This window comes from Aythya fuligula, chromosome 23 (genome assembly GCF_009819795.1).
Source record: "Aythya fuligula isolate bAytFul2 chromosome 23, bAytFul2.pri, whole genome shotgun sequence".
NCBI lineage: Eukaryota > Metazoa > Chordata > Aves > Anseriformes > Anatidae > Aythya > Aythya fuligula.
The window spans coordinates 3,057,164-3,083,898 of record NC_045581.1 but is presented as its reverse complement, the minus strand read 5'-3'; the positions used below and the strand labels follow the sequence as shown (position 1 = coordinate 3,083,898).

Sequence of the window (26,735 nt, the reverse complement as noted above, 5' to 3'; positions counted from 1 at the left end):
CGCCGAGCAGCCCCCCCGCGGTGCTCGGCGGCTCCGTGCCGTGCCCGCCTCTCTCACCCCTCCCCGGTGCTCCCCGTGCCCCCCCTGCAGCCCCGTTTCGTTGTTCCCCCCCCCCCCCCCCCAAACCCGGCTCCCTGAGCCCCCCTCAGGACATCCTCAGCTGAGTGGCGGCGCGGCCAGCCAATCGCAGCGCGGGGCCGGGCGGCGGCGGCCAATGGGAGCGAGGCGGGGGCGGGGCCGGGCGGCTCCGGTGGCGGCGGCGGGGCCGGGGCCGTGCCGAGGATGCGGGCGGGCGGCGGCGGCGGCGGGGGGGGGGCGCTGGGGCTGGCGCTGGAGCTGCTCCGCCGCTGCCTCCTGCTGGGCCCGCTCGGGCTGCGGCCGGCCGGCGGCCAGGACGGTGAGTGCGGGGCACCGGCAGCGGGACGGGCACCGGGAGCGGCACCGGGACCCCCCCCCCCAGCCCGGTTCCGTGAGTCCGTAACGGGGCCGCTGTGCCCCAGCCCGGGCTTTGGGGTTTTGGGGTGAAATTGGGGGTTTTGGGGGGATAAATTGTTTTTTTGGGGGAGAAATTGCTTTTTTGGGGGGGAGAAACCCCCCAAAATTGCCTTTTTTTGGGTAAAAGTGAGGTTTTGGGGCAAAAAATGGGGTTTTTGGCTTTTTTTTTTAGTGTTTATTTTGTGCTAAGGGTTGGGTGAGGCACCCGTTAGGGTCCCCGGGACCGGTTTCAGCCGTGCGGGCAGCGGTGGCACCGCGGGGAGGGGGCTCCCGGTTCCCCCCCCCCCCCTTCGGGATGCTCCGAGGGGGATTTGGGGAACGGGACGGGGCCCCGGTGCCCCCCCCGGTGTGTGTCCCCCCCCCGGTGTCCCCTCCCTTGTCCCCCCTGTCCCGTCCTGCCATAACTCCCCGAGCGGGACATCACGGAGCCGAAGTTCCCGGGCATCCCGAGCCTTTTTTTTTTAATTAATTCTCATGAATTGAATGAAAATCAGCCCAAAAACAGCACGGGGGGGGGGGGCACAGAGCCCCGCACCCCATCCCATGGCCCCGCTTTGGCCACCGTCCCATCCCGGGGGGGTTCCGGAGCTTCCACCATCCGCTCCCCCCCCGTGTCCCCCCCCTTTTCCTTCCCTTTCCCTGTGGGATTTTTCCTGCTGACAGGGCTGGGGATGCTCTGACCCCCCCCTTTTTTTTCCATGACCCCCCCACATTAGGGTTTCGCTCGGGGTCTTTGCCCTGCCGGCCACAGCTGTGGCTTCGCTGCCTTTTTGGGGCAAGATTCCTGCACTTTGGTTAACCCCCTCAGACAAAAGCTCCCCCCCCCAAGCCTTTAAAATTTGCATTTTTGGGCTCTTGCCCCATATCCGGGGGTGGTGAGGCTGGAAAAAAGCCCCCTTTGTAGTGGGTGACCCCCCCGGGGAGCATGGGGGGCGCGCAGCTGCTCGGTGCTGTGCAGCCCTGCGGGGTTATTCCCCCAAATCCCCCCCAAAAAATTATCCTGGGCTAGCGAAGGGGTGATGGGGGTGTCTGGGGGGGGTCACGGGGGAAACTGAGGCTGCTGCGACCCTGGGGCTGGTCCCCTGGGGGGGTTGTTCCTTTTTATATGTCCGGAAAAGTGATTTTTTCCAAACAGGAAAACATTTTTTGGAGGGGGGGTGCGCGGGTACCAGCAGGGCGTCCCCAGGGAGCTGATGCTTGATGGGGAAACTTGGGGAAACCGAGGCACGGGGCCCTGATGAGCACAACTCTCCCGATTTTGGGGCTGGGGGGGGATCCTGCTGGCTGGGGGGGGGTTTCACCGCCCCCCTTTTATCTTTCCTTAGGGGACGGCTGTGGCCACACGGTGCTGGCGGCGCGCAGCGGGACGCTGAGCTCCAGGAACTACCCGGGCACCTACCCCAACCACACGGCGTGTCGCTGGCAGCTCCGTGCCCCCCCCGGCACCTCCCTCATCCTCGTCTTCGGGGACCTCGACCTGGAGCCCTCGGAGCGCTGCGCCCGCAGCTCCCTGCTGCTCACCGACCCCGACAGCGGGGCCACCTACGGTATGGGGGGGGGGGACACTGAGGTGGTGCCACCCCGGGGTGGGGGCACGGATGGCAGATTTGGGAAGTCCCGGTGAAGGAAATGGGGGAAATTCGGCTTTTTGCCCCGTTTTTGTGCTGGAGGGGGTAGCCGAGGTGGCGCACCGGGGGTGTCGTGGCCCCAGTGGGGTGCGACCACTGCTGTGGGGTGGGAAGGAGCTGGTATAAATCCCCCCCAGTGTTCCCAGGGCTGGGATTTTTGCCCATTTTCCCCAATTTCTCACTTTTTCCACCCGCCTCGGTGTTGGCACCCCCAGGGGTGGCACCGTGTGTGCCCCAAGGTGGGGGCCCCCCAGCCCCATGGCGCTTTGGGGTCTGTACTTTGTCCCTTCCCCAGCCTGTCAGGCTGCCCCTGAGCCGTTCCCCTCACCCAGCTGTGCCCGAGCCCTGTAAATATTTAGGGGATGGTGCCTCCCCCCCCCAATGTGCACCCCAAAACCCCTTTAGGGCCTCACTGGGTTAGGAACCGCTCGCGGCCACCTCTGCGGGGGGGAAACTGAGGCACGGGGGGTGCTGGGCCCGCACCCAGGGGCTTGCACCCATGGGTGCCCGGTCCCTTAAGGCCACCCCAGCCCCTTTGCCGTTGGGATGGGGCCGGTGCCAGGTCCCGCTGACATCCCCATCCCTCTCCTGCTGCTTTTCGGGAAGGGGCTGACTCAGAGCCGGCTCCTGGCGCCCGACCAGCCCCGCGGCGAGCCCCGGCCTGACCCTGCCGCCCTCCCCCGGGGCCACGTCAGGGTCCTGAGGACCCCTCCCCATCCGTGGGGGACGTGGCACGGGGCTGGGGGGGAATTGGGGACACCTCTCGTCCTGTCGGGGCTCAGCGATGCCCCAGGACCCCTCCTGCACCCGGAGCTGCGGTTTTAATCCGGGAGATGGAGCCTGTGGGTTCATCTGGGTTACACCCGGCTGCTCCCCGGGATTTAGGGGGCGGCTTCAGCGGCCCCTGTGGAAAGGGGGGGCCAGGAACAAGGACCACAGGACCCTTTTTTGGGGCCGTGTGGGGCCGAGCCGTGCGTGCCAGCCCCGGCAGCGCTGCCTGGCGCCCACGAGGGCCGTTGTCCTCGGCGGCTCGCTGCGTCCCAGCTGGGTGCAATTAAGCAGTGAAGAGGCTCCTCGTGAGACGTTTTCCAGGAAGCAGCAGGGATTACGCAGCTGCCCAAGGTGGCGTCACCACGGGGGGGGGACCCTGGTCCAGTCCGGTCCCAAGCCCAGGGGCTTTCTGTCCCCCTCCCTGTGCCCCCTATGGCTGTGGGGACGGGGCCAGTGCCACCCCGAGCATCCTGCCCGGGGCACAGCCCCCTGCCCGAGCCCCCCGGGGAGGTGAAGCCCCAGGTCTGGGTGCTGTGCCCACCCCCCCCAGGGGACCCCAAACGCCCCCAGGGGACCCCGATCGCCCCCACGGCCCCGTCCCTTTTGCAGGGCCCTACTGCAGGGACTCTGGCCCCGCTGCCTCGCCCCTGGTGACCAACTGGAGCTCCGTGACCGTCCTGTTCAGCAGCAGCAGCCACCGCTCGGGCCGAGGCCTCCTCCTGTCCTACGCCAGCTCGCAGCACCCAGGTGGGGGGGGGGATGATTCCCCGGGGGTGTGGGGAGCTCCTCGCCCACCCCAGGGTGGCTCCTGTTGCTCCCAGCCCCCGAAATAATGCCCCCCCGGGATGCTGAGGTGGTTTTTTTCCCCTGTCTGGGGGCACGGTGGAGGCTGGGGGTGTGGAGGAGGTGATGGGGGGCAGCGGGCTGAGTTGGGGACCCCCAGATTTGGGACCCCAGCCCCAGGGAGCGAGGAGACGTCACTCCCTGTCCCCCTGAGGTGGGGACCCGGGGGTGGGGGAGAAAAACCTACAACAGGAGCAGGATTTGGGAAGGGGATGGGGTGCTCTGGGTGCCGGGGGGTCCCATGAGCCCCTCACCCAGCGGTGTCCCTGCCTTGCAGACGTGGTTTCCTGCCTGAAGAGAGGCACCCACCTGGCCCAGGAGCACACCAGGTGCGTGCCCGGCCCCCTTGGTGCCCCCCAACCAGTCCCCAGCAGCTCCCCTTGTCCCCAACCCTCTCCTGGGGCTGGGGCTGGGCTCGCTGGGGGCATCCTTGGGGTGCAGCCCCAGCTCCTCTGCCGGGGGGAGGACACGTTTTGGGGCACAAAACCACCCTGGGGCGTACGGGGGGGTGGCAGCCCTGACCCCCCCCCCCACGTTGCAGCGTGTACTGCCCTGCCGGCTGCAAGGACATCGAGGGGGACATCTGGGGCAACGCCCGCCAGGGCTACCGGGACGTACGTACAGAGCCTGCCCCCCCTTGGGGTGACACCCAGGTGTCCCCAGCACGTGGCTGGCTCCTGCCACCTCCATCCTGCTCCCGGTGGAGGACAGGGGCCGGGCTCAGCCCCCGCTGGGAGGGGGCCCGGCCGCTCTGACCCCCCCCCGGGTCCCCGCAGACCTCGGTGCTGTGCAAGGCGGCCGTGCACGCCGGGGTGATCGCGGACGAGACGGGCGGGCAGGTCAGCCTGTCCCAGGAGAAGGGGATCACGCTCTACGAGTCCGCCTTTGCCAACGGGCTCCACTCCAAAAGGTGGGTGCGGGGGGCTGCCAGCCCTCAATTTCGGAGCCCTCCCCGGCTGGGGGTGCCAGGATTTCATCCCCCAAGAGCAGGAGCAGCCCTGACGTCCCTCCCCCCCCTTCCCGCAGGGGCTCCCTCTCGGAGAAGCGTCTCCTGTTCCACAGAGGTATTTTTCCCATGAATTCAGGCCCCGCTTTGACCCGAAGCGGCGCCGCCGCCACCCGGCGTGGGGTCCCCAGCGGCAGCCGGGCCCCCAGCTGCCCCCTCCCCTTGCAGCCTGCGGCGATGCCCTGGAGGTGGCCGCCTTCAACGCCTCGTCCTGGTGGCAGGAGGTGGACGCGCTGGGGCAGGAGCGGGGCTGGGCGGCCGAGCGGGCGGCCCTGGGCACCCCCGGCCCCTCCTGGGCAGCCGAACCCGGTGCCGAGGCCGCCTGGCTGGAGCTGGACCTGGGCACCCGCAGGAACGTCACAGGTCGGTGTCCCTGGGCTGCTGGAGGGGGACAGCCACCGTCCCCGTGTGCCCCCCACCCTGCCCCAAGTGGTTGCAAATCCCCCTAAAATGCCCCAGGAGCTTTTTAGGGCTCCTTGGGCCACCTCGTGCTGCAGTTCCCCTGCTGCAGGCAGCACCCAGCCTCCCTCCCGGCTCTTTCCCGTCCCCGTTCCGTCCCCTCCCCGCCTCCCGCAGCCGCCTGTGGGGCCGAACAAGCCCACGTTGTGCTCCTGCATCCGCTGCCAGCGAGCGCCTTTTGTTCACTCGCCGCCAACGGGGGCTTTGTGCGGCGGCGCTGGAGGAAAATGGGGACATTGTGGGGCCGGGGGAGGAGGGAGGGATGCAGCCGGGGGGCTGAGCGGGGGCCGTGGGTGTTCCTGGAAGGGAGGGGGGTGGCGGTGACACGCAGGGCGCATCCTGCCCGCCAGGGATCGTCACGAAGGGCTCCGAGATGTACGACTGCTACGTGACGTCCTACGGCGTGTCCTCCAGCCGCGACGGGAGGAACTGGAGACCCTACAGGGGCAGCGGGGGCCAGGAGGACAAGGTGGGCGCGGGGGCACGGGCGGCGGGGTGGGCGCGAGCCCCCGCCCGCAGCTCCGGGGCCATCCCTGCCGCCTCCGCCAGGTGTTTGAAGGCAACGTGGACAGCCGCGGGGAGGTCTCCAACGCCTTCATCCCCCCGATCGTGACCCGCTACCTGCGTGTCACGCCCCACAGCTGGCACCAGCGCATCGCCATGAAGGTGGCCCTGCTGGGCTGCCCCATGGCGAGGGTCCGCGCCCCACGGCCCTACGGTGAGCGTCCCGCAGCCCTCACGGCCCCGTGGAGCACCCAAGGGTGGCCCTGATGCTGATGGCACCCGCTCTGCCCCGCAGCACCCAGCGACCCCCAGGATGTCCCGCTCCCCGTCCCCACCAGCCGCTTGCCCGGCCGCACACCCGTCCCCGGTGTCGCCCTGGACCCCAAGAAGGCCGGTGGGTGCCCCGTGGGGCTGTCCCCGCTCTCCTGGCTGCCTGCAGGCACTCGCCTTCACCTCCCAGTTCTGCCCGCTGTGGGCTCCTGGCACCCTTGGGTGCCCAGTGGGCACGGTGCTGATGCCACCCTCCGTCCCCAGACTCCACGCTGCTGGTGCTGCTGCTCGTCGGCGGCTTCGTGCTCGGCTCCAGCCTCCTGCTGCTGGCCTTCCTCTGCCGCAGGAGGAGGTGGGTCCCGGCCGGCAGCCCCCTCCCCAAAAGGCTCAGCCCCTCATGCTGCTGGCCGTGTCCTGGGGGGGGGCAGAAGGGACCCCGCCAGCACAGGGGGGCGCGGGGCAGCCCCTCATCCTGCTCTCCCCTCGCAGGAAGCCAGCGTTGGAGCTGAACTGTGGGATCGTGAAAGGTAACGGCCCCCACCCCATGGGGGGGCCCCAAAGGCAGGAGTGGGGGTGGCTGATTGAAGGCCTGAGCTCTCTGGATCTTTCCTGCTCAGCCCTGGAGGTGGCCCCGTCCCCGTGGGCACCCAAGGGTGGCGGTGTGTGGGAGCTGGGGGTTCTGCTCTCCGCGCAGGGTACCCCAAGCTGGAGTCGAGCCGGGTGTGCTCCCTGGGGAGCCTGCCCCCCCCCGGCTCCACGCCGCCCTCCTTCCCCGCAGCGGCCGCGCTGGGAGACCTGAGCCAGCCCCATTCACCAGGTAACGGGGACGTGGGCGTGCGGACGGGTCCTACAGCTGGGAGGAGAGGCAGAGTGAACCTGGGTACCCCCACGCTGCACCCTGGGGAGCCACCCCCCCCCCCCAACACCCTGGTGCAGCCCCCGTCCTGCATCCTGAACCCTCTGCAAAGGGAGAAATTGTTATTACACCTCCACCACTGGTGGTACTGGAGGGTGCTGGGATCCCACAGGGCTGTGCTGTCCCCATGGGGTGTGTGCCCTGCCCTGAGAGGTTCTGGCAGCCCTTGGGGGCTGTGCTGCTGCCCCCAGCCCACCCGTGACCCCGCAGCACACCTCAGCCCACCATGGAGCAGCTGGGGGTGGCTGGGTGGGCACGGGGCCCCTGCTCCTCTATGGGGCTGTCCCCTCCCTGCTGTCCCCAGCTGAGCTGTGCCTGTCCCCATACCAGAGTACGCCGAGCCTGATGTGGTGCAGGTGAGCCCCAGCGGGCAGCCGGGGCCCTCCACCTTCAAACCACCCCCGGACGAGGGCTACACCCTGCCGCTGGTCGTCAGCCACTACGCCGTGCCGGGGCAGTACCACGAGTACGCCGAGCCACTGCCGCCTGAGCCGGAATACGCCACGCCGTTCGGTGACCCCGAGCCCCTCGGCACCCGCCGCAGCCCCTGCGGTATAGCGGGGCTCCCCGCCGCCCTGAGCCGCGCTGGCTCCCCGGAATCGCCCCTGGCACGGTACGATGCGCCCACCCTGCCGCCCGGGGAGCCGCAGGGACTCAGCGGGGTGAACGCAGCCCCCCGAGGGGAGCTGCCCCCCAGCCCCCATGAGGACAGCGCCTCGCCGGAGCGTCCCCACTCGCACGTGTACCACGAGGCCTGGTGAAGGAGCGGTGCTGGGGGAGTCACTGATGGAAGGGAGGCTCAGGGCACTTGGCTGGTGAGCCTCGAGGGAGGATTTTTTTAAGAAAAACACTATTTTATTTAAATATATATTATATATATGTCTATACACGGTGCTGTGCATCGCGTGCTGGGGGTGTCGGGACGCGAAGGGTGCACAGAGCAGCAGGAAGGTGAAGTGGGGACAAAGCGGGGGGTTTAAATCGAATTGGAACCGAATTCATGCAGACACCAACCCCTTTCCTCGTTTCCTCTGTTGTTGACCGCGGGCTCTGGGGCGCCGTCACTGTCGGTTACCGGCGGCCCCGCTCGCAAAAATTGTGCTTCCGAAATCTCTTGATGTCGATTCCGCGGGGGCGGCCGAGGCCCCCCCGTGCCACGCACGGCAGAAGCCCTTTTTGGGGCCGCGCCCCGCGCCGCCGTCTCCGGAAAGCGCCCGAACCCTCTCTAGATCATGGCGACTCCATCTTCTTCTCTAATACCAGAGATAATTCCTTCTTTATTCCCCCTTTTTTCCTCAAATTTTCCTGCCTTCGGTTCATTACTTTTAACGATTTCTGCCCTTTTTCCCCTCAAAACCCCACTCTTGGTCGCCTCGCGGCGGTATGCAAATAACGCGGGGCATGACGGGATACCCCTCCCGCCTCCCTTCCCCGCGCACGCGCAGCCCGCTCGGCGCCACACGGAAGCGCTTCCGGGTGCTGCCCCCGGAAGGGCTCCGGGTGAGGCGGCGGAGGGAGCGGAGCCGGCGGCGGCGGGGCCGGGTCCGGCTGCGGGGCATGGGGAGGTACGGGGGGAACGGGGGGGGATGGAGGAGAACGGGAGGGTCTGCGGGGACCGGGGGAGGCCGAGCGCGGTGCCCCGGGGCCGGTGGCGGAGCCCTGCCGGTGCCCGGTGCCGCCGTGCCCGGTTACACGGGGCCGGGCGGGGGCTGCGGCCTCAGCTCGCGGCCTGTCCGGGTACGGAGCTGCCTCGGCCGCTAACGGGACACGGTAACTAATTATCTAATGTCCAGGACTAATGAGCCGAGGTGATAATTAACCGCCTGGCACCCGGAGCCACCCACCCGCCCTTCACACCTGGCCCAGGGGCACCGGGACTGCTCCGTGAGGAGCCCCCCGCCCCGGGAGCCCCCGCAGTGCCCTTCCCGGGGGGACCGGGCAGGGCTCAGAGCCCCCGGAGCACCCCAGGAGCTGCCTTTGGGCTTCACGCAGGGCTGGGAGCGGTGCTGAGCTGCAGAGCCGGTGCTTAACGAGCTGCAGAGGGTCTTTAGGGAGGCTGTGGGGTTAATTAAGGGTAAGGTTAATTAAGGACGTGCTCCTGCAGGGGGTGCCAGGAGCCCCTCTGCCTCCCAGCCTGAGAAGGAAACCAGCCGAGGTCCTGCTCCTGCTTCAGGATCTCAGGCGAAGCCTCGCCTCGCACTGGGCAGCACCGTGCTGCTCACCGCTGCCCCGAGCACCCCTCACACTGCAGGAAGGGCACCAGCAGCCCCCCGACCTGCTGCAACCCCCGGCACCTCCTCAGAGAGTGGGTGACACGAGAACTATCCGGTGTTCCCGTAGGAACGGGAGAGAGATGGAAGAGGAGGACGGGAGAGTAGGTTAACGCTGGCTGCTGACGGACCGGGAAGGCTCGGGGATGGCCTCTCCGTTGGCTGGGCCCACAGCAGTGGCGGATGTAATAAAAGATGTAGACACGCAGATAGCTGTAAGTAAGCGGGGGCTCGCCTCCGGGCAGCATGCAGGCGTGCGGTGGCACCTCCACGTCCCCTTGGTTTTGCCTCTGGCGATCTTGCAGGTGCCGCAAGATCGAGAAATACACGAGCAAAACAACCTCAGGCTGATAACGTGTGTCTCGGCCCCGGATCTCGGGGGGCAGAAATGGCCTCCTGCCCTGCATGGTGGGCGAGGAGTGCCTGAGGGGGTTGTAAGTGGCTGGGGGAGCAAATGGACGCGGTCAGCTGGTGTGAAAGGTGAGATGTGTGAATGAAACACGTCTGGTGCTGAGCTCCTCGCCCAGGAATGGTGTCGGGGTGAGCACAAGGGATGTTTGGGTGAACTGGAGCAGGCTGAGAGCCCGACGAGGCTTGGTCGTGATGTGAACGCTTCCAGAAGAATTCCACATCCGTAGGGGGTCGCAGAGCATGAGTCTGGGGGGTCGAAGCACTAAAACAGCCCTGGCTAAGCGTGAGTGCTGCCTTGCTTTTCCGTGTGGATTAACCCCAACTAACCAGGCTTGCTTTGAGGACGGGAAACGCCGGCTGGTGGCTGAGGGTCTTACCTGGAGCTGCCAAACGAGCCGTCGGAGTGAGAGTCGTGGCCTCGAGCGGCCGCCTCTCCCCAGCCTGTCTTCCCAAACCGCCTCCAGTGCTCATGGCACGCGGCGGCGACGGGAGGCTGAGGGCTGGCCGAGTGCCCTCGCGCAGGATTTCACGTGGCACTGCCAGAAACGAGACCTCCACCTCAGGGAGCCTGAACCCTGCGGGCTTCTGGCTTGGGCTTCTGCGGCGCAGCCTCGTCGAAGACCCGGACGCTGCTGGGCGCTGTTGGCTGTGGCCCTGGGCTCAGTCTGGGCTCTGGGCACGGCCTCACCCTTGAAGCTGCTCACGGTGCAAGCAGTGTGCGTGCAGGCAGGGCCCGGCAGGAGAAGCAGGGGGTCCATGCGGCCATGTGTAGCCCTCAGGCTTCTTGTGGCAAACTCCTCACAGACCCGGGAACATTTTCTCTTCTTCTAAGCGTTCTCCTGCCTTCTTTTTGTGTCCAGAGAGACCCAATCCATCAACCTCTGGGCCCTCCAGGACGCCTGTGGGCAAGGACCAAAGCGCCCCTTGGAATTCTTTGCTAACCCCAACAATTCTGTTTCTTCCTCCAGTTGATTGGTTCGGGTCCCCACAACCCCAAGAAGAAGCAGGACCTGGACAAGCTTTACGACCTAAAAGCTAAAGCCCAGCAGATTATGAACCAGTTTGGCCCTTCTACCTTGATCAACCTCTCCAACTTCTCCTCGATAAAGCCAGAACCGGCCAGCACCCCCCCGCAGAGCTCCATGGCCAACAGCACCACCGTGGCCAAGATGCCCGGGACGCCCAGCGGAGGAGGGCGGCTCAGTCCCGAAAGCAACCAGGTAACCTCAGCCCCGGCTGGAGGAGAGCAGGGGAGAAGCTCGGACCTGCCTGTAGCTTCACCCCTCTCCTTAAATTACTAACAAAAACCTGATAGCCCTTAAAGTATCGGTTACTGCCCCCAGCAAACGCCTCCACGTGTTTCTTCCAGCTTTCAGGCTGGGTTGGGTGCAGAAGCTTCTTCAGTCTCCAGAAAATCTGTATCAGGGCGTGACTGGGAAGGTCTTTTTAAACATGTTTTTTTTTTAAAAATGTTTAAATCATGTTTAAACATGTTTTTTTAAACATGGTTTTCCACGGTCAGGGGAACAAAAATGCAGCTTTGTAGCCCTGGTCTTACCAGCATGGTGTGGGAGGCTGCCCGAAGCTGCTGCCTCGTTGCCCATTTGCTCAGGGTCTTGTTGAGCCTTTGGCACGCACAAAATCTGTTTCTGCCCAGCAAGTACTCTGGGAGCACAGCCCGGACTCCCTGAGGTCTTTCCTGGTGCTGTCACAGCTCTGGAACAGGAACAAGTCTCCAGCACAAACACAGCCACAGCAGTTCCCCGCTGGAGCCGTGCAAGGACACCAGGAGTGGGTTCAATTCTCCTGGGTCTCCAGAGAGCCGGAGAGGTGGAGCTGGGATGTGCTGGTTCCAGGGGCAGCAGAGCAGAGCAGCCCCAGCTCTCACCTTGCTGCTGTAAGGCCCGGTGCCTCACCACGGCTCAGCAGCAGGACAATTCCTGCTCCCCAGCCCTGTTTGGGCTGTGAGGGTGCTGCCTTCTGCCCCGCAGTAACCCAGCACTCACCTGTGTGTCAGCTTTCCCTTTGAAACACTGCAGGTGAAGCACTAGAGCAACGGAAATGCTTCCTTTGTGTCCTGAGCACAGATTCAGGCACTGAAATGTTGCTTGCGTTTGCCTTTTAAGACTTCTTGTCGTGCCTTTGTCCTCTCACCAGCAGCCTCGCTTCTGCCGGGGGCATTTTAGTGCCAGCTTAGTGCAGGAGATTTGCTTCTCCTGGGCTGCTGCGCTCTGCTTTCAGTTCAGAGCGGGCTCTCGTGCTCGAAAATGACTCCTTAACACCTGATGTGTCTTATCTCTGCCGTTGGGGGCTGATACGCTGTGTCAACACGGGTGCCTCGGGGCAGTGGGGGAGCCGAGGGGGCAGCCGCTTTGCTGAAGGAGCAGCAAATCTTTCTTCTCTCACCCCCTCAGGTTTTAACCAAGAAGAAGCTGCAGGACCTGGTGCGTGAGGTGGACCCAAACGAGCAGCTGGATGAAGACGTGGAGGAAGTAGGTACCAAACCCTAGCGGGGGCTGCACAAAAAGCTGATCAAGGACTTTTCACGGCCCAGTGGCCCTTTGTCCCAGGCGTTGGGGGGAGTTGGCTCGCGTTACGCTGCTGGATGCTCCAGCCATCCGTGTCTGCTTCCCGGCACTGAGAGAGGTTTTTAAGAGCAGCAACCGTAGCGTATGCCTTTGACATGTTAGCTCCTGAGGGCTCGTTTTCATGTTTTCCACCCAGTTTCAGCTGCTCAGCACTGACAGGGCTGGTGCTTGTCCTTCTTCCGTGGCAGATGCTGTTGCAGATCGCCGACGATTTCATAGAGAGCGTGGTGACGGCTGCCTGCCAGCTCGCGCGGCATCGCAAGTCCAACACCCTGGAGGTGAAGGACGTCCAGTTGCACCTCGGTAAGGAACCTGCCCTCACCAGGGGGCTGGGAACACGCCCTGCAGCCACGGTGCTGGGGTGGAAACCCCCGAGCAGCTGCAGATTCATTGCTACCAGATAACACCCTGCTAAGTGGGGAATAAGCGGGGTGCCTGCCCCAGCCTCATCCTCTCCAAGTTTTGTTTGCACTTGTGCAGTTTGTAGCCACCCATCAGCCTCTGCTGCGGTTCCCAAGCACAGGGGCTGCATTTTCAGCGTGCTTTAATGCCGTGCAGCCCTCCAGAAAGACTTTTAGAGCTGGCCTGAGGATCAGCCCCACACAGCTGCGTGTAGCACCGGCTGCAGGCGGGTGTCCCGGTGCTGTGCGAGTGACGAGGGGGCTCCTCGGGCAGCGGGCAGCTGGGGAGGAGTGTGCTGAGCGTGCTCTCTCTTCCAGAGCGTCAGTGGAACATGTGGATCCCAGGCTTTGGTTCTGAAGAAATCAGACCCTACAAAAAAGCCTGCACTACAGAAGCTCACAAACAGGTAAGGGGCTCTCAGGAGCACACCGAGAGCCGCGTGGTGGAAGCCTGATGAGCATAGGGTGCTCCTGGGCTCCAGGCACTGCGTGAATCTGTCGCCTCTTCCAAGTGCTTTGGACTTGAAATCGCTTCCAGAGCATTCTTGTTGGTTTGTGCAGGGGATGGAGCTTGCTCTGCCTCTTGCTGGTGGTGCCGTGCTGGTTGTGCCCTGGCAGAACGGTAGCACTTGAGCACTCACCATCTGAACGGCAGCACAGGTCGGGAGGGTTAAAAAGCAACAGAGAGCTGCAGGCGGCAGCTCCTCAGCTGTCCCCTCGCGGTCCTTGAGCCCTGAAAGGAGTGAGGACACCCTGCTAACTCCTCGGGCTCCACAGGAATCGAGCCACCTCACTGCCCTGGCCTCACAGCAGCTGCAGTTCAGGCCCGTGAGAGTCTTTGACTGCAGACACTGTGGGAATAATTGCAGGTCTGCAAAGGCCATCAATGAGCACGGCGCTGGGAGCAGCTCTCGCCTTGCCTCCCCAGGCCTGATACTTGCCCTGCAGGCAGTTCAGAATCAAGGCAGGGCCTGGGGCTTCCTCCCTGGAACTCCAGAGAAGGGCTGGAGGAGGCAGAAACACAACTGAGGTACCCTGAGGGACCACCTGAGCCCAGTCCTGCAGCTGCTTCTGTCTGGGACTCAGACTGCCTGCGAGGAACCAGAGCCCCACGCTGCGTTTGCAGGCCCTCATTGCGTGCTGCAGCGTCCCAGCAGGCTGCCTGTGGTGTTCCTTGCCGATTCGCAGTGCTCCTTGCAGGCTTTGGCTCAGGTTCCTCTTTTTTTTTCTGTCTGCAGCCCGAGGCAGTGCTCGGCTGTGCTGAGAGCAATGCCGGGCGCCTGCCGTGTCTGCACACAGCTCTCGGGGTTTCCAGCTGGGGGACAGAGCCAGGCAGCTCCGTTTCTTCCCCTGAATTTTGCTTTAACTCACTTGGGGGCAGATTTTAAGCATAAGGTCAGGCTCAGGGAAGGAGGTGCCCCGCAGGAGCTGTTCAAGAGCAGGGATGTTATCGCAGCTCCCCTCCTGAAGGTGGGTTTTGGGCCACTGTTCATCCAACCACCCCCAGGGTGCTGAGCAGGGGAGCGCAGGCTCTTCCTTCTCCTCTGGCTCCGGCTGGGACCTCTCTGAGATTCAAATGGACTTGAAAGACCTGTGCGGAAACGAGTCGGGCGGTGTCCTGAGAGAACCCGGGCTAATGCTGCTCCTGCAGCGTTTTTGAGCTGCTTTGCAGCACCCTTGTCTGGGACCGGCTTCCCACGTTTTTCTCTTTCTTGTTGCAGAGAATGGCACTGATTCGCAAAACCACCAAGAAATAGCCCCTGGGAAGAGCTGGGAGATGACGCCGGTGCGTTTTGGGATATCTGCCTCTCCACTGAAGCCTCCACGATGCCATCCACGGGATATTTTTTTTAATGCTTTACAGAGAAGCATATATTTTTTATTAACGGTGCAGCAATATCTGACTTTACGAGATCTGCCAAAAAACATTCTACGCCCCCGTCCTCATTCCCTGTAAGAGCGCAACATATCTCAAAAACAAAGACTTTTATTTGTGACTTGAAAGTGGTTTATCGTATAAGTGATTATCCAAGGGACAGAGCATTTGATCTTGTGTGGGACAGTATTAGAAGCATCTGTAGAGGTTTTTGTTTCCTCCTTCCTGCCCCTACCTGCTCCAGTACTTTGTAATGTCAGTGTTTATATAAATACTTGCGTTTGTTTTACATGAATAAAGAAATTATTAATCTAAAGCCGCGGCACGGTCTTGTGCTCTGCAGACAGCGTGCGGAGGCAGTGCCAGGGAGATAACCACCGGGATCGCTTGTTCTCCACGTGTGGTGCTGGCTCTGGGAGAGCTCTCCTGGGCTTTAAAGCGAGCAGAAGGCTTTGCCTGGGCTCTGGGCAGGCGCTAAGAGGGCTGGGCGGGCACCTTGCCCCCTGCCTTGGGCTCCTTGCATCCAGCCCGGGCTGAGCGGTTTGCCCGCTGTTCGGACACTGGCACCGTTAGGACACCTGAGGATGTGGAAATGGAGGTGACTCCATGGCTGAGGATGGGAAATGAAGGGGATCTGCTGCTTTGTTGGCCTGGGACGTGAGGAAAGGCCCCGTCCCGCTGCCTGCCCTGCTCACCAGGGACGCTGCGGGTGCTGTTGGACGTGGTGAGGAGGGCGCTGGCAGAAACAGGAGGCTGCTGTGTGCTGAGCTCACTGCCAGCACCAACGGGGGAAGCCCCCTTGGTTCAAGGTCCCCGTGCTCCCTTCCAGGAGCTGCTGCCTCAGGAGCCCCCCGGGCCTGCACCAGGCAAGCACAGTCCCAGGCGAGTGCCTGGGGAGGGGAGAAGCTGCGGGGCTGGGGGCACGGAGCTGGGCAGAGCCCACTGGGCTGGATGGCACGGGGGGGGGGGTTGGGATCAGTCCTGGAGCTGTGTGCTGAGAGCTTTGGGCCCTCAGGGTGCTGTGAGGGCTGCGGTTCCTGTCTGGGTGTGGAGGCAGCTTTGGAGGAGAGGCGAGAACAGGAGTGGGGAACGCTGCCCCTCCGTGCTCCCACTCCCAGCGGCTGCCTGGGCCCGAATCGCCTCCCCTTCCCCAGGAAAACACGGGCAGGCAGCGAGGTGAGCACGGGGAGTTTAATGCGCCCTTGCAGCCCCTCCCTGCCCGATTTCTGCTTCACCTCCCGTGCATCAGCACAACCGGGCGGCTCGGAGCCCCCGTCCCTAGCACGAGCACTTCTTCCTCTTCTCCTCCTTCGTTGTGTGAGCCGGGAGCGGCGCGGGCAGGGGGCCGCTGCTCTTCACCCCATCCCACGCCTCGCAGGGGGCGAGCAGCCCGCTCTGCAGCGCCCGGTAGATGGCCAAGGTCAGCATCTGGAAGGCCTGGGCCACGTTGCTGGCGTCCTTGGCCGAGGTCTCGACGTACTGGGCGCCCAGTGAGGCCGCCAGCCGCTCGGCCTCCCTCCTGCCCACCCGGCGCTCGGCCGCCAGGTCGCTCTTGTGGCCCACCAGCAGGAAGACGACGCGGAACGGCTGCACCGTGTCCGTCACCTCGCGGTGCCACCGCCGGACGCTCTCGAAGGACGCGCGGTTGGTGAGGTCGAAGAGCAGCATCCCCCCCGCCGAGTTGCGGTAATAGGAGCGGGTCACCGACCTTGGGGGGGCGCGAGCAGAAGCGGGGTGAGCGGCGCCCGGGGCTCCCCTGGGTGCTGCCCTTCTGTCCCCGCGTCTCGCCCGAGCAGCCTCAGCCCAGCTCCTGCCCTGGGGAAGGAGCACAGGGCTCTCAAGGCACCGTAAGGGCAAGGAGAAGCTTTTGCTGTACCAACGAGCAGCTCTGGCCCCCAAGTGCTCCCGTTCCCAGCAGTGGGGCGTGGAGGCTCCCAGCAGCATGGGGAAGCCGCTTTGCCCCGCTCCCAGCAGGAGCACCCCAGTCCCACGCAATTTTGGGGTCTCACAGCCACTTCAGAGCTCAATCCAGGGCTTAGGAGGCAGCCCCAAGGGCTCCTCCTCATCGGGCAGAGGTGGGGAGAGCGCACAGCCCAACCCAAACAGCCCCCAGGGCTGGGCTCAGAGCCCCCCACCCCAAACCTGGCTCCCGATGCCTCCCCACCTCCACATCCCCCAAATCTCCAGCGCCAGACCCCACGGCTGGACCCAGACCCACCTGAACCGCTCCTGCCCGGCCGTGTCCCAGAACTGCAGCTTGACGCGCAGCCCCGGCTCCAGCTCCACGAACTGAACGTAGAAATCCACCCCCACCGTCTGGTTGACGGCGTCCAGGAAGACGCCCTCGGTGTAGCGCCGCAGCAGCGAGGATTTGCCCACCGTGGAGTCCCCCAGCATGATCACCCGGAACTGGTAGTGCCACCGCGGCTCCATGGGCGCTCGGCGGCACCGCTGCCACCCGCCGGCACCCACCGCCCCCGCGCCCGCTGCGTGCTCGGGCAGGGTGCTGCCGCTCCTCCCGCTGCGCCCGGGGCACGGGAGGCGTTCCTGCCCCGGCAGGGGGTGCTGGGTGCCGGGGTGAGGGTGTGTGCGGGGGGTCCCTTCTCCTCCTTTTTTTTGCTCCTTTCCATCCCGCTGGAGGCACTGGGGGTATTGGTGGGGTGGGTGGGGGTGACCCCCCCCTGCAGTGACCCCCTCCTCAGGGCTCCACGCCGGTGCTCCAGCACTCGGAAGAGCTTTTTTAATGCAGAAGGCAGCTGGTTTATTAAAAACACCCCTGGAGGGGGGGGATTATTGTTTCCACAGCCCCCAAACCAAGGCTGGAAGCGCAAACCAACGTGGGAACACAGCCCCAGGGGGTGAGCTCCAGGCAAAAAACAGGGCAGCGGCTCCTCAGCTCCATCCCCATTTCGGGGGGTCCCGTCCCCATTAGCACCAGCAGCGCCCCTGGGGCTCGCCCCGTGCCAGGGGCCGGGGGCGGCTGGGGCTGGGGATGAGCCTGACGGCGCCGCAGTCATGGGGTGGGGCGAGGGCCCCGCGGCCCAGCGCCCGCAGGATGCCCCCGGCCAGCGTCTCGAAGGCCAGCTCCACGTTGCGGTTGCTGCGGGCCGAGGTCTCCACGAAGTCCATGCCCAGGGAGGCCGCCAGGCGCGCGGCCTCCTCGGCCGACACGGCTCGCTCGGCCGCCAGGTCGCTCTTCTGGCCCACCAGGACGAAGGCGGCGGCGCGGTCGCCGGCGGCCTCGCGGTACCACTCGGGGACGCGCTCGAAGGACGCCCGGTTGGTGAGGTCGAAGACCAGCAGCACGCCCGCGGCGCTCCGGTAGAAGGACCTGGTGATGGACCTGGGCACGGCAGGGATGTGGGTGCTCAGCACCCCCTGTGCCTGCTCCGGGATAAATGGGGCCGGGGGGATATCCCCCAGCACCCCGAAAGGCTCCCGGGGATGGGGTGGAGCAGGACCCTGATGAACCCAGCCCTTTCGCAGCCCGTTTGAGCCTCCTTGGCCATCCCAGGCTGATGCAATCAGGGAGGTGATCGCCTAACCCCAAGCCCGGTCCCCTTGGCTCTCCCCTGAGCCCAGCGGTGGCTTTGCTGCCAGCTCGGCAAGGAGCTGCCACGGCCCCAAAAAGTGTCCCCGTCGCGGAGAGCCCTCACTGCCCGTCCCCGTCCACCCCGGGCCTTTCCCAACGGGGACTTTGCTCCCGCTGCAGCCTCCTCGAGCGAAACCCGAAGCAAAACACCGCAGACCCCAGGCACTGGGGGACAGGGACGTGCCTCTCAGAAGGGGCTGCTGGGGCAGGGAGGTCCCAGGATCCATCCCCAGGTGCGTTTTTGGGGGATTTGTCTGATCACACCGGGGTGCCCCAGCTTCCTGGGGTGGGGGCGAGCCAGCCGGGTCCCCGTCCCCGTCCCCACCTCACCTGAACCTCTCCTGGCCGGCCGTGTCCCACAGCTGCAGCTTGGCCCTGCCGGCGGGCGGCAGCGGGACGGTGCGGCTGTAGAAATCCACGCCAACAGTGGGGCAGGGCACGGCCCCCCCCGGCCCCTCGGCGTAGCAGCGCAGCAGCGACGACTTCCCCACGGCCGCGTCCCCCAGCACGATGACACGGAACTGGTAGTGGCCCCCCGTGTCGGGGACGTGGGGGTCCGGGGGGGCACCCAGCGCCGTCCCCATGCCAGCAGCTGGGCTGGGGGAGAAGGGATCCATGGGGCTGGACGGATCCCGGCCCCAGGGGCTTTGCTGTGCTGGTGGGACCGGGGCCAGGTCTCCACCCTTGTCCCCACCCCGCAGCACTGTCCCTGGGGACAGGGACGGAGCCGTCCTGCCCTCGCACCCACCCCGGGACAAACAAAGCAGAGGAGGAGGAGGAGGAGGAGGGAGAGGCTGCCACGCTGTGAGCAGCCCCAGGGGCACAGCCCGGGGGGTGTTTGGTTGTTTGCTCCTTGCAGCTGTCCTTGTCACCTGCCACTGAGCACAGAGAACAGCCCAGAGGTGGAGGAGGCTGCGGGCAGGAGCTGGGGCCGTGCCCCAGGGATGGGAGGGGCTGGAGACTCTCTTGCACCCCCAGCACTCCCCCCCACCCACTCGGGTCACTCCCATGCCACTCCCTGCACCAGGTCACTGCTGTCCTCCCGCTGGTGGCAGCTTACAGACAGGAACAGCTCTTTTCATCCCCAAATTGCTCTCCACAAAGCACCCAACTGTGGGCACAGCTTCAGCACCGCCTTTCAGTGGCACCTTTGTCTTAAAGCAGGCGGCTCCCTCCCCTCTGGCACCCCAGCAGCTGGGGGAAAGGAAAGGGAAGCGCCACTGGGCTGCTGCCCCAGCTCCACTGCGCCTTCACCTTCTGCACCCAGATGCGTTCTGAGGAGCCCCGAGCTGTGCTCCCCTGCACCACACTGGGCTCAGGACACTCAGCAGGCATCACAAACCCCAGACACAAACACAGACACGGCAGGAGCTTTGGGTGACCGCCTTTATTTAACCCCAGTATTCCACGCAGTCTCAACTACTCACTTATTTTAAGTATTTCAAATATTCCCAATCCTCCCCCCAAAGCTCTTTTTCTGCGAAAACTCCCTGGAAGGGATCATTCTTCCACAGCGAGCACACAAACGGCAACTTCAGCAGCACCAGAACCTGCAAGGTTCCTGCTGCCTGCGGTGCACAGCTCCGGGTGCAGAGCAGCAGCTGCCCCAGCTGGGGGAGCTCACGGCTCACCGAGGAGCTGGGATCCCGTCACACACAACTGCAGCGGCTTCGGGAGCAGGATGCTGAAATCTGAGACACCGAAACCTCACTCGGCTCCAAAAAAACCTGGGGAGGGAAGAAAAAAGCCCGGTCAGAAGGAAGCTCAGCCTGATGCAGTGCACAGGGGGTCAGCTCCTGCTGGAGCCTGGCCTCAGCCCCATATCCGCAGGACTCATCCAGCAGTCTCCCAACAAAGGCATCATCACCGACCAGGCTGAGCTCATCCCACAGGGACTCTGCCCTGAAGGTATCAGGCCACCCAATTACAGGCTGCACTAATTAATTTGATCATTCCCACCTGCAGAGCCCCAGCAGGCTGCCACCTCCAGCACAGGCCGAGCTGCCCCCAGCAAGCACTGCTGAGATCCCCCTCAAAACCACCAAACATCTGATCGCTCACAAAGCCACTCACCCAATCCACATCCCACTTTCTTCATGATTTCGGCCTTCAGCAAACTGATTCCCTTCACCGAGAGGGGCTCACAAGCTCTCAGCCTCTTCCACTGAGGGAATAATTCCTGAAAGAGACAATGGAGTCACTGGTGGGCACCTGAAGTTGGTGGGCTGCTGGGCGCAGAGAATTAATGCTTCAATTCAAATCCAGCCCCTGTGAAACCAGCCCAGGAACCCTGATTGCATCTCTGGCCTCTACGCCAGACGCATTTCCCCGTTCTCCTGACTCCCACTCCCACCCCAGCTCCCGCCAGGGGAACACGCTGACACTGTCATCAAACTGGCCCCTCTCAGAGCTGGGCTGGACCAGCAAAAAGGCCAAGACCAGTTTGAATTTTCCTTTTCCTCCTTTTTTGACCACAAGACCGGTATCCAGATCTGATGGGAAAGGGATCTGGAGGGACAGGCTGCCGAGCTCTGACGAGGGCGCACGCTCTCACCTCGTGTCCTTCCCGGCAGGCAGGGCATCAGCTGGGCGAGCTCGGGAACATCGAGGAGCCCTGAAACACATCACAACAACATATCACAACTGCTTCGTGAGTACACGCCGCTGACACAGCCAGCCCACAAACCCAAGCCCCTGTGAGGGAGAAGCCCCCTCAAAAATATCTGAAAACGTATAGGAAGGGCGAGTGACAGCAACAGGCAGAAGAGGCCCAGCAGTCAAAGACCTTCCCCTTGCTCTTGCATGTCGTTGGAGACCTGCAGCTATTTCAGAGCCACAACTCTTGGTTTAACATGCACAGGACGTAAAAACCGACCTGTTTTGGCAAAACCTGCCACAGCTGGAGAAAGAAGCAACAAACGCATCAAAAGCAAAGTCATCTACTGGCTTTGGATCAAATTCGATCCTCAGTTCTGCCACTAGGGCCAAGGGATGCTGGAGAAATCCTCCTTCTACGCCTACTATACATGATTTTGGTAAGAGCAGGAAATAAGGGGAGTTCACAGATCTTAACGACTGCAGGGAATATTTTAACAAGCCCACCAGTGGGAAATCCTCCCCTGCAGGGCCTCATCAACGGAACAAGCCCTGCAAGGGATCCAAGGATCCTCCTGCAGGGGACCTGTAGCACCTGGAACAGGAACCGCCTTCAGAAATATCTGCGAGCAGAGGGCTGGGCAGTGCTGCTGCCCTGAGGACGGGAGGCAGCGAGGGCAGTGAGCCCCGCTGCCAGCAGTGGGGGCAGCCTGCAGGGCCCGGATCACACCACTCACCTGCCTGGTGCTGCGGGGCCACCTCCCACGCTGCAGACCACAGCAATCTTGAACTCCAGGTAAATTCTTATGGAGAAAAAAATAAACATTTTAAAGCAGCAGAACAGCAGCAACACCCCCACCTCCCATTCCCCTCGCAGCGAGGCCCCTGGGGCGCCCCTCCGGGCCCCGCGCTCCCCTCAGGCCGTGTATTTCCCCCTCATGTTGCCGGGCAGCTACGGAGGCTCCAACTGCTCGGCGACCGTCGAGGAAAACGGGTGGCTCTGGGCTCCTTTTTGACTGCATCTGCCACGGCATCGAGGCAGAGGCAGCTTCGATAGGGCCGGGCAGGCTCCAGTCTTCCTCCCCCCTCCCCTCCGGGCCTGGTTTTTACCTCCTCCAGGGGCAGGCCGGCGGCCATGTCACCCCGCATCCGCGCCGCCCGCCATCCGAGCGCCCCCAGCCGCCGCCGCCCGGTAGCCGAGCCCCCGAGGCAGCGATGCGGCGGGGCAGGACGGAGGAAAAGCGCCGGGAGCGGGCGGATGGCGGCGGATGGCGCCCAGGCCGCAGCCCTCAGCCTCCGCCGCCATCACAGGGAAAGGCCGAGGGCGGGCGGCCGCGCGTCTTTTATAGGGAGAGAGCGCGGGCGCTGATTGGCTGCTGCGGCCGGGCGCTGCCGCTGCGCCTGCTGGGAGTTGTAGTCCGGGGACCCCCCCGCCCCCCCACCCGCCGCCATGCCAGGCCCTGCTGCTCCCCCAACCCAACGTGCCCCAAACCGCCAGCAGCCGGGGTGGGAGGGGGAAACCTCACCCCAGCGCTGCAGGACCTGCGTTTCCAAGCCCTGAACTTGCACTGGGGGCAAGCTGTGCTGTGCCACCCGCCTCCTGCACGACCCCCCAGCTCCCTGGCACTGACACACAAATTTCTCTCTCGTCCGCCCCTGAGGCGTGTGCCAGGGGCTGCTCGTTGCAAGGTGAAGCAGCTGCTGCAGTTCTCCTGCTCCATGTTTCTGGAAGGCCAAGGGGCACACCCCACCCTCAGGGAATGGAATAAAAGGTTCTTGGAAGCCAGAGCCTATCTATCTGCCAAGGCAATCCCTCTGTCACATTCCTGGCTCCCGATCTGTAATTAGTGGAAAGGGTTTAAAAGGAGAGCACCTACCCGCTGATTGGAAGGGACTGATGAAGTTTCTGCTGGTACGGATGCTGAAGGCACGGCCACCATGAAGAATCTGGTCGAAAAGCTGGATCTTAGAGCAAAAGCTTTGTGTCCTGCCCCTGAGCCCTAGAGAAAGGGCAAAAAAAAAAAAAAAAAAAAAAAAAGCAGACAGAGAACAATACTTAGGTTTTAACCTGTTCTGAGCAAAATCCACAGATCAGAAATTCACATCACCCTTTCAAACCAGTAACCCCTCACCACAGACATGCCAGATTACTGGCAAAATAAGCCTGGCACCCATTTAAAGCAGAGGTCTGGAAATGAGCCCCAAACCTTCCATGAGCAAGCTCTTCTAAAAACAGTTCTTGTCAAAGCTGCTGGGACAGGTCACAAGCAGGTGGCCCCAGACTCCACAGCCCCTGCAGCTGTTCTGCTAAGTCACAAGGCATTCCCTGGGGACCCAAATTCTTCCTGGGACAACAGCTCACGAAAACTGAAGCTAGAAACTTCCCGCTCAAATCCTGAGACAAATTGGGAGTTCATTGTAGGAAAAAAAAAGAAGAAGAAAAAGAAAGAAAAAGACAACACTGGTAAACATCAGGTGTTCAGGAAGTAAGTGGGGAAAATCCCCAAAGATCAATATGAAATCCAGACACTGCTCAGTAGACCTCAGCTCATCACAGTCTGAGCACGAAGACCGATGGAGGAACAATGCAGAGCAGTGAAAATCCTGCTGCAGTGCTCAACTGTATGGTCACAAGGCCCTGATGGAACCTCCACTTGTGGTTTGGAGCCTTACATCAACCTGCAGGGGGAGAGCAGATGCTGGAAGAGGCTGCAGCTCCTTCACTGGACACGTGGGAGCAGAGTAAGCCGCAGGGAAGCTCTCTATAAAAAAGCAAGCACCCAGTACTGGTGCACTTGGCTTGCTGGTCCTGGGCACTGAGGGACAAGACAAGCCCTGGCCATGCAACAGCTCTCAATCTGCAGCATTTTAACTGCTTTATCTGCAGAAGAAGCATGAAATTGGCTGAGAGAAATGGAGCACGTACCAAGCAGTACGCTCAAAGACCACCTTGCAACACTTACTGCACCTGTTAAAACCATCTGGGCTGGGAAATGACTGCTAAGAAAGAAAAGAGCAATAAAACTTGATGAAAAAAAAAAGGAGATACCTACTGAAGAGATGTCCTGAACAACCAAAAAGGTAAAGAAAGCGTTGTCAGTGCCTTTTTTTCTGAGCTAGTTTTATCAGCATTCAAATGTAGCTATTGCATTTAAAACGTGCAGCCCATCCTGTCATAAAATTAATTTCTTGTCTAAGTAAATCCCAAGTTAAATCCAGAAACTGGAGTATCCAGTACGGTTTACAAGCGGCACTGGGAGATTGCTAGTCTGGAAGGTAAAAATTCCTCTCTGATCTCATTTAGCAGAAGCTGGGGATTAGCAAGGCAGTAATGAGGAAACCAACAGCACTTAAAGATCAGAGTACAACATCTCCCTTTCTCAAAAGGGATTTTGAAGGATCTGAAGGGCGCTCAGCACCTCTTGGCAGCGTGTGCGACATGAACCTGTCTCCTGAAACTGGCCCAAATAACAGGGATTTTCTTTAGGCAGGCACAGAGGAAACATCACTGCAGGTGCCTGCTCAGACCCCGTACCTTGCACACGCTTGGTAACCAAGAGGTTTCACGCCCCTCGCCTTCACGCCACTGGAAGCCGGTCAGAATTTCCCCCAGGCTGTCCCCGGTGCTGGCTTTTAATTAACCACTCGGTAATGACAACAGGATACCCTGCAAGCCTGGCAGCTTATGGTTTGGCAATCGCCACTCAATGCCCGACAGGAGGAACACCCACCTCGCTGCAGCTCCACGGTTGGCTGAACTTTTTCCAGTCTCCGTGACTCAAATTGTCATCCAAGAGCCCCTGCAATTTAAAGAATAATCTACACTGGATCATCACAGCTCAGCCACGTAATGCCATAAGGATGTTTAAGTCATTTCTGTGAGTAAATGCTGCACGCTGAAAGGCAGAATGCTTCGGAATCTAAATCACAGATTTTGATGCAATTTACAAGAATTACATAATCTCAGTGAGCTGTGCTATCACCTGCCTCGGATTTCTTGCCTTTAGCACATAAAGATAAAAAGCAGAATTTACCTTACTACATGGAGTCCTCATCTTTCACCCTGCATTATACCAGATGGTAATTAGTCAGGGCTTTTCCTGTAGCCATCCACAAGAAATGAAATCCCACACTCTGTTTGACTTGGATTCCAAAACAAACCCTGCACATCCAGGTGACTGGCTGTTTTGTAACTCCACATAAAAGTCTCCTCTGTGCTCCAGGTGCTGCAACAGTGGCCAGGAGCTGAAAGTGAACGTTAAGATGGGTAAGTGATACACGAAAAAAAAAAAAGTGCGGAGAGATTACCAGCTCAACAGAACATTGGCAGAGATTCACAAACAACCCCAAAAGGCTGGCAGGGATGATTAAAACCCCACGCCTACAAAGTAACGCGAGGGAGGATGCTTTCTCATCTCACCAGCCTGGTGCTGCACCTCTCCCATCCGTAACACAGCAGGGAGAGGAAGCTGCCTCCTGTCTCACTCACCCCAATTCCCTGGGTGGGGGAGCAGTTCGATTTTACCCGTCTCTCCAGGGTAATTCCCAGCTTTGATAGACAGCTGTAAGAATTTGTTTTCCTCTCCTAATGCCCTGGGCTTTTCCTGCCCCCCTTCCCTGTTGCTGGGGGCTGCCTCTCCCTTCCTCAGCCAGCAGAGAGGGATCGGCCTCACGCATTAAGGGAGCGTGGCCCAAACACTCCCATCAACCTCCTTCCTAAAAAGAAATGCACGAGCTGTTTTAAGCCCTGTAGCACCCTTAAAGAGGCCTCAGTGGGTAATCTCTGTTGGCCTCTGTATTCCCAAATTGTTCTCCCCATAGGGGCCTGAGGGTCTGTATGTCAGAGCTATCCTGGAAGCTTGGGATGCCACTAATGACGGATCAGACCACTACCAACTTTCTGTGACAAAACCAGAAGACAGCAAAATGATTTTGCCCCAGGGTCACTGTCTGTGAGGGGTGCTACTCTGTGATAACCTGTCCCACTGTCCTTTACACAGTGCTGCTTCCCTTCGTCCTCCATCTCCTGCAATTATCGGCTCTGTGACAGCTGTCAGGCAGCAGCGTAGCTCACGGAGCTTAGATGGATGTGGCTTACCCATCCATTAGGGAGTATTAAACAGGACAGCAGCGCTGGCCAGCCACAGAACAGCAACACAAAAAGTAATCGTGGCTTCAGGTCACCTCCTGCAGCGAGTGAGGAGGGCTGCTTTATAAAAGCAAAAGTTTGGGGGGGATAGAGAACAGCAGGTCAAAAAGGGAACGAAGGGCACACAGAGTAGCACTCCTGTAGCACAGTAACAGAACGATCCAGAAAGCGTGTCACTGCAGAACACAAAAACCTCCTTTACATCACCTCCAGAACACCACTCTATTGAGGGGCATCGTTTTGTTCAGTGCTCAGCACCGCCGAGTAGCTCCATCCGAAGAAAAAAGCGCTCTGCTCTCTTCCACCTCTCTGCTGCCTTTCAAACACTGCACCGGGAACATTCATTTCCTTAAATTCAGAGTAACTCAAGGTTAGGACACTGTCTGCAGCCCACAGCAGTCAAAAACATAGCAGGAGGAAAAACTTCACAGCGGGTGAGAACGCAGGGGTCCAGCACTTGGCACTCTTAGCACTTGTTCAGAAATTTGCTTAATCCAGAGTACGTTACCACCAGCCTCATATCCACGGTACGTTTACCATTGCAGTTGATAAAAAGACCACAGACTGACAAATATATCATAATTATGGACACAAACAAAGGCGTAGTAGAAGTAGGTTTTATGAAAGTATTTAAATTTTGTGGCAAATCTCTGCATCAACATGGGGAGGGAGGCAACTTAGTGCTTTGCAGTAGCAATTCCAGTTACCAAACTATTTCTTGGACAGACATTTATTACAGGTAGTTTATCTGTTCCTGTTTCTCAAAGAGTTTAAGGCACAAAAGCCTGAAAAGGGCTTATAACACGTACATAAGTGCTATCATTTTCGCTGTCACCTCTAACGCAACATAATATTAGCTTAAATATATTGCTCGTCCATCCAGCTTATACAACATCCAGTAGAAAAATGCTTTCCAAGTTAGCAACAATTTGTTGCACAAAATATAGATTGCTCTGACCCG

At 61.4% G+C, this 26,735-nt stretch overlaps 4 protein-coding genes, 1 long non-coding RNA gene and 5 other non-coding genes across 11 annotated transcripts; 2 read left to right on the top strand and 8 right to left on the bottom strand.

Moving 5' to 3' along the window:
* Positions 1 to 312: 312 nt before the first annotated feature.
* Positions 313 to 7,810, top strand: LOC116498227 (discoidin, CUB and LCCL domain-containing protein 1-like; the record flags this gene model as incomplete). Its single annotated transcript, XM_032202485.1, has 15 exons — positions 313 to 397; positions 1,821 to 2,042; positions 3,504 to 3,641; positions 4,015 to 4,066; positions 4,279 to 4,351; positions 4,514 to 4,647; positions 4,764 to 4,801; positions 4,912 to 5,106; positions 5,553 to 5,671; positions 5,752 to 5,920; positions 6,002 to 6,100; positions 6,241 to 6,328; positions 6,466 to 6,503; positions 6,671 to 6,793; positions 7,223 to 7,810. Coding segments are annotated over 15 exons (2,004 nt in total), but the record flags the coding sequence as incomplete, so codon positions are not given.
* A 133-nt stretch (positions 7,811 to 7,943) lies between these two features.
* LOC116498242 lies at positions 7,944 to 8,070 on the bottom strand. Its single transcript, XR_004254165.1, has one exon. It is a non-coding gene; the product is annotated as a U11 spliceosomal RNA (small nuclear RNA).
* Positions 8,071 to 8,407: 337 nt separating this feature from the next.
* TAF12 (TATA-box binding protein associated factor 12) lies at positions 8,408 to 14,754 on the top strand. 2 transcript variants are annotated; one of them, XM_032202188.1, is made up of 6 exons: positions 8,408 to 8,457; positions 10,542 to 10,793; positions 11,988 to 12,065; positions 12,350 to 12,464; positions 12,881 to 12,969; positions 14,284 to 14,754. In XM_032202188.1, exons 2-6 carry the CDS (start codon positions 10,626 to 10,628, stop codon positions 14,317 to 14,319), a joined length of 486 nt encoding a protein of 161 aa, XP_032058079.1. In that variant the 5' UTR covers positions 8,408 to 8,457; positions 10,542 to 10,625; the 3' UTR covers positions 14,320 to 14,754. The 2 variants fall into 2 exon arrangements, with proteins under 2 accessions (XP_032058079.1, XP_032058078.1); XM_032202187.1 differs by lacking the exon at positions 8,408 to 8,457 and adding an exon at positions 9,281 to 9,377.
* A 962-nt stretch (positions 14,755 to 15,716) lies between these two features.
* Positions 15,717 to 16,871, bottom strand: LOC116498200 (ras-related protein Rab-39A-like). The gene is made up of 2 exons (XM_032202458.1): positions 16,657 to 16,871; positions 15,717 to 16,146 (listed from the first exon to the last, which is right to left on the bottom strand). The coding sequence occupies exons 1-2, from the start codon at positions 16,869 to 16,871 to the stop codon at positions 15,717 to 15,719; spliced, it is 645 nt and encodes a 214-aa protein (XP_032058349.1).
* A 495-nt stretch (positions 16,872 to 17,366) lies between these two features.
* LOC116498199 (ras-related protein Rab-42-like) lies at positions 17,367 to 18,614 on the bottom strand. The gene is made up of 2 exons (XM_032202457.1): positions 18,361 to 18,614; positions 17,367 to 17,781 (listed from the first exon to the last, which is right to left on the bottom strand). Exons 1-2 carry the CDS (start codon positions 18,612 to 18,614, stop codon positions 17,367 to 17,369), a joined length of 669 nt encoding a protein of 222 aa, XP_032058348.1.
* Positions 18,615 to 19,402: 788 nt separating this feature from the next.
* LOC116498077 lies at positions 19,403 to 21,824 on the bottom strand. The gene is made up of 5 exons (XR_004254154.1): positions 21,736 to 21,824; positions 21,363 to 21,428; positions 20,585 to 20,644; positions 20,104 to 20,209; positions 19,403 to 19,757 (listed from the first exon to the last, which is right to left on the bottom strand). It is a non-coding gene; the product is annotated as an uncharacterized LOC116498077 (long non-coding RNA).
* LOC116498244 lies at positions 19,835 to 19,905 on the bottom strand. The gene has a single exon (XR_004254167.1). It is a non-coding gene; the product is annotated as a small nucleolar RNA SNORD99 (small nucleolar RNA).
* Positions 20,430 to 20,547, bottom strand: LOC116498238. Its single transcript, XR_004254161.1, has one exon. It is a non-coding gene; the product is annotated as a small nucleolar RNA SNORA61 (small nucleolar RNA).
* On the bottom strand, positions 20,760 to 20,888 carry LOC116498248. Its single transcript, XR_004254171.1, has one exon. It is a non-coding gene; the product is annotated as a small nucleolar RNA SNORA44 (small nucleolar RNA).
* Positions 21,547 to 21,690, bottom strand: LOC116498247. The gene has a single exon (XR_004254170.1). It is a non-coding gene; the product is annotated as a small nucleolar RNA SNORA16B/SNORA16A family (small nucleolar RNA).
* Positions 21,825 to 26,735: the final 4,911 nt, after the last annotated feature.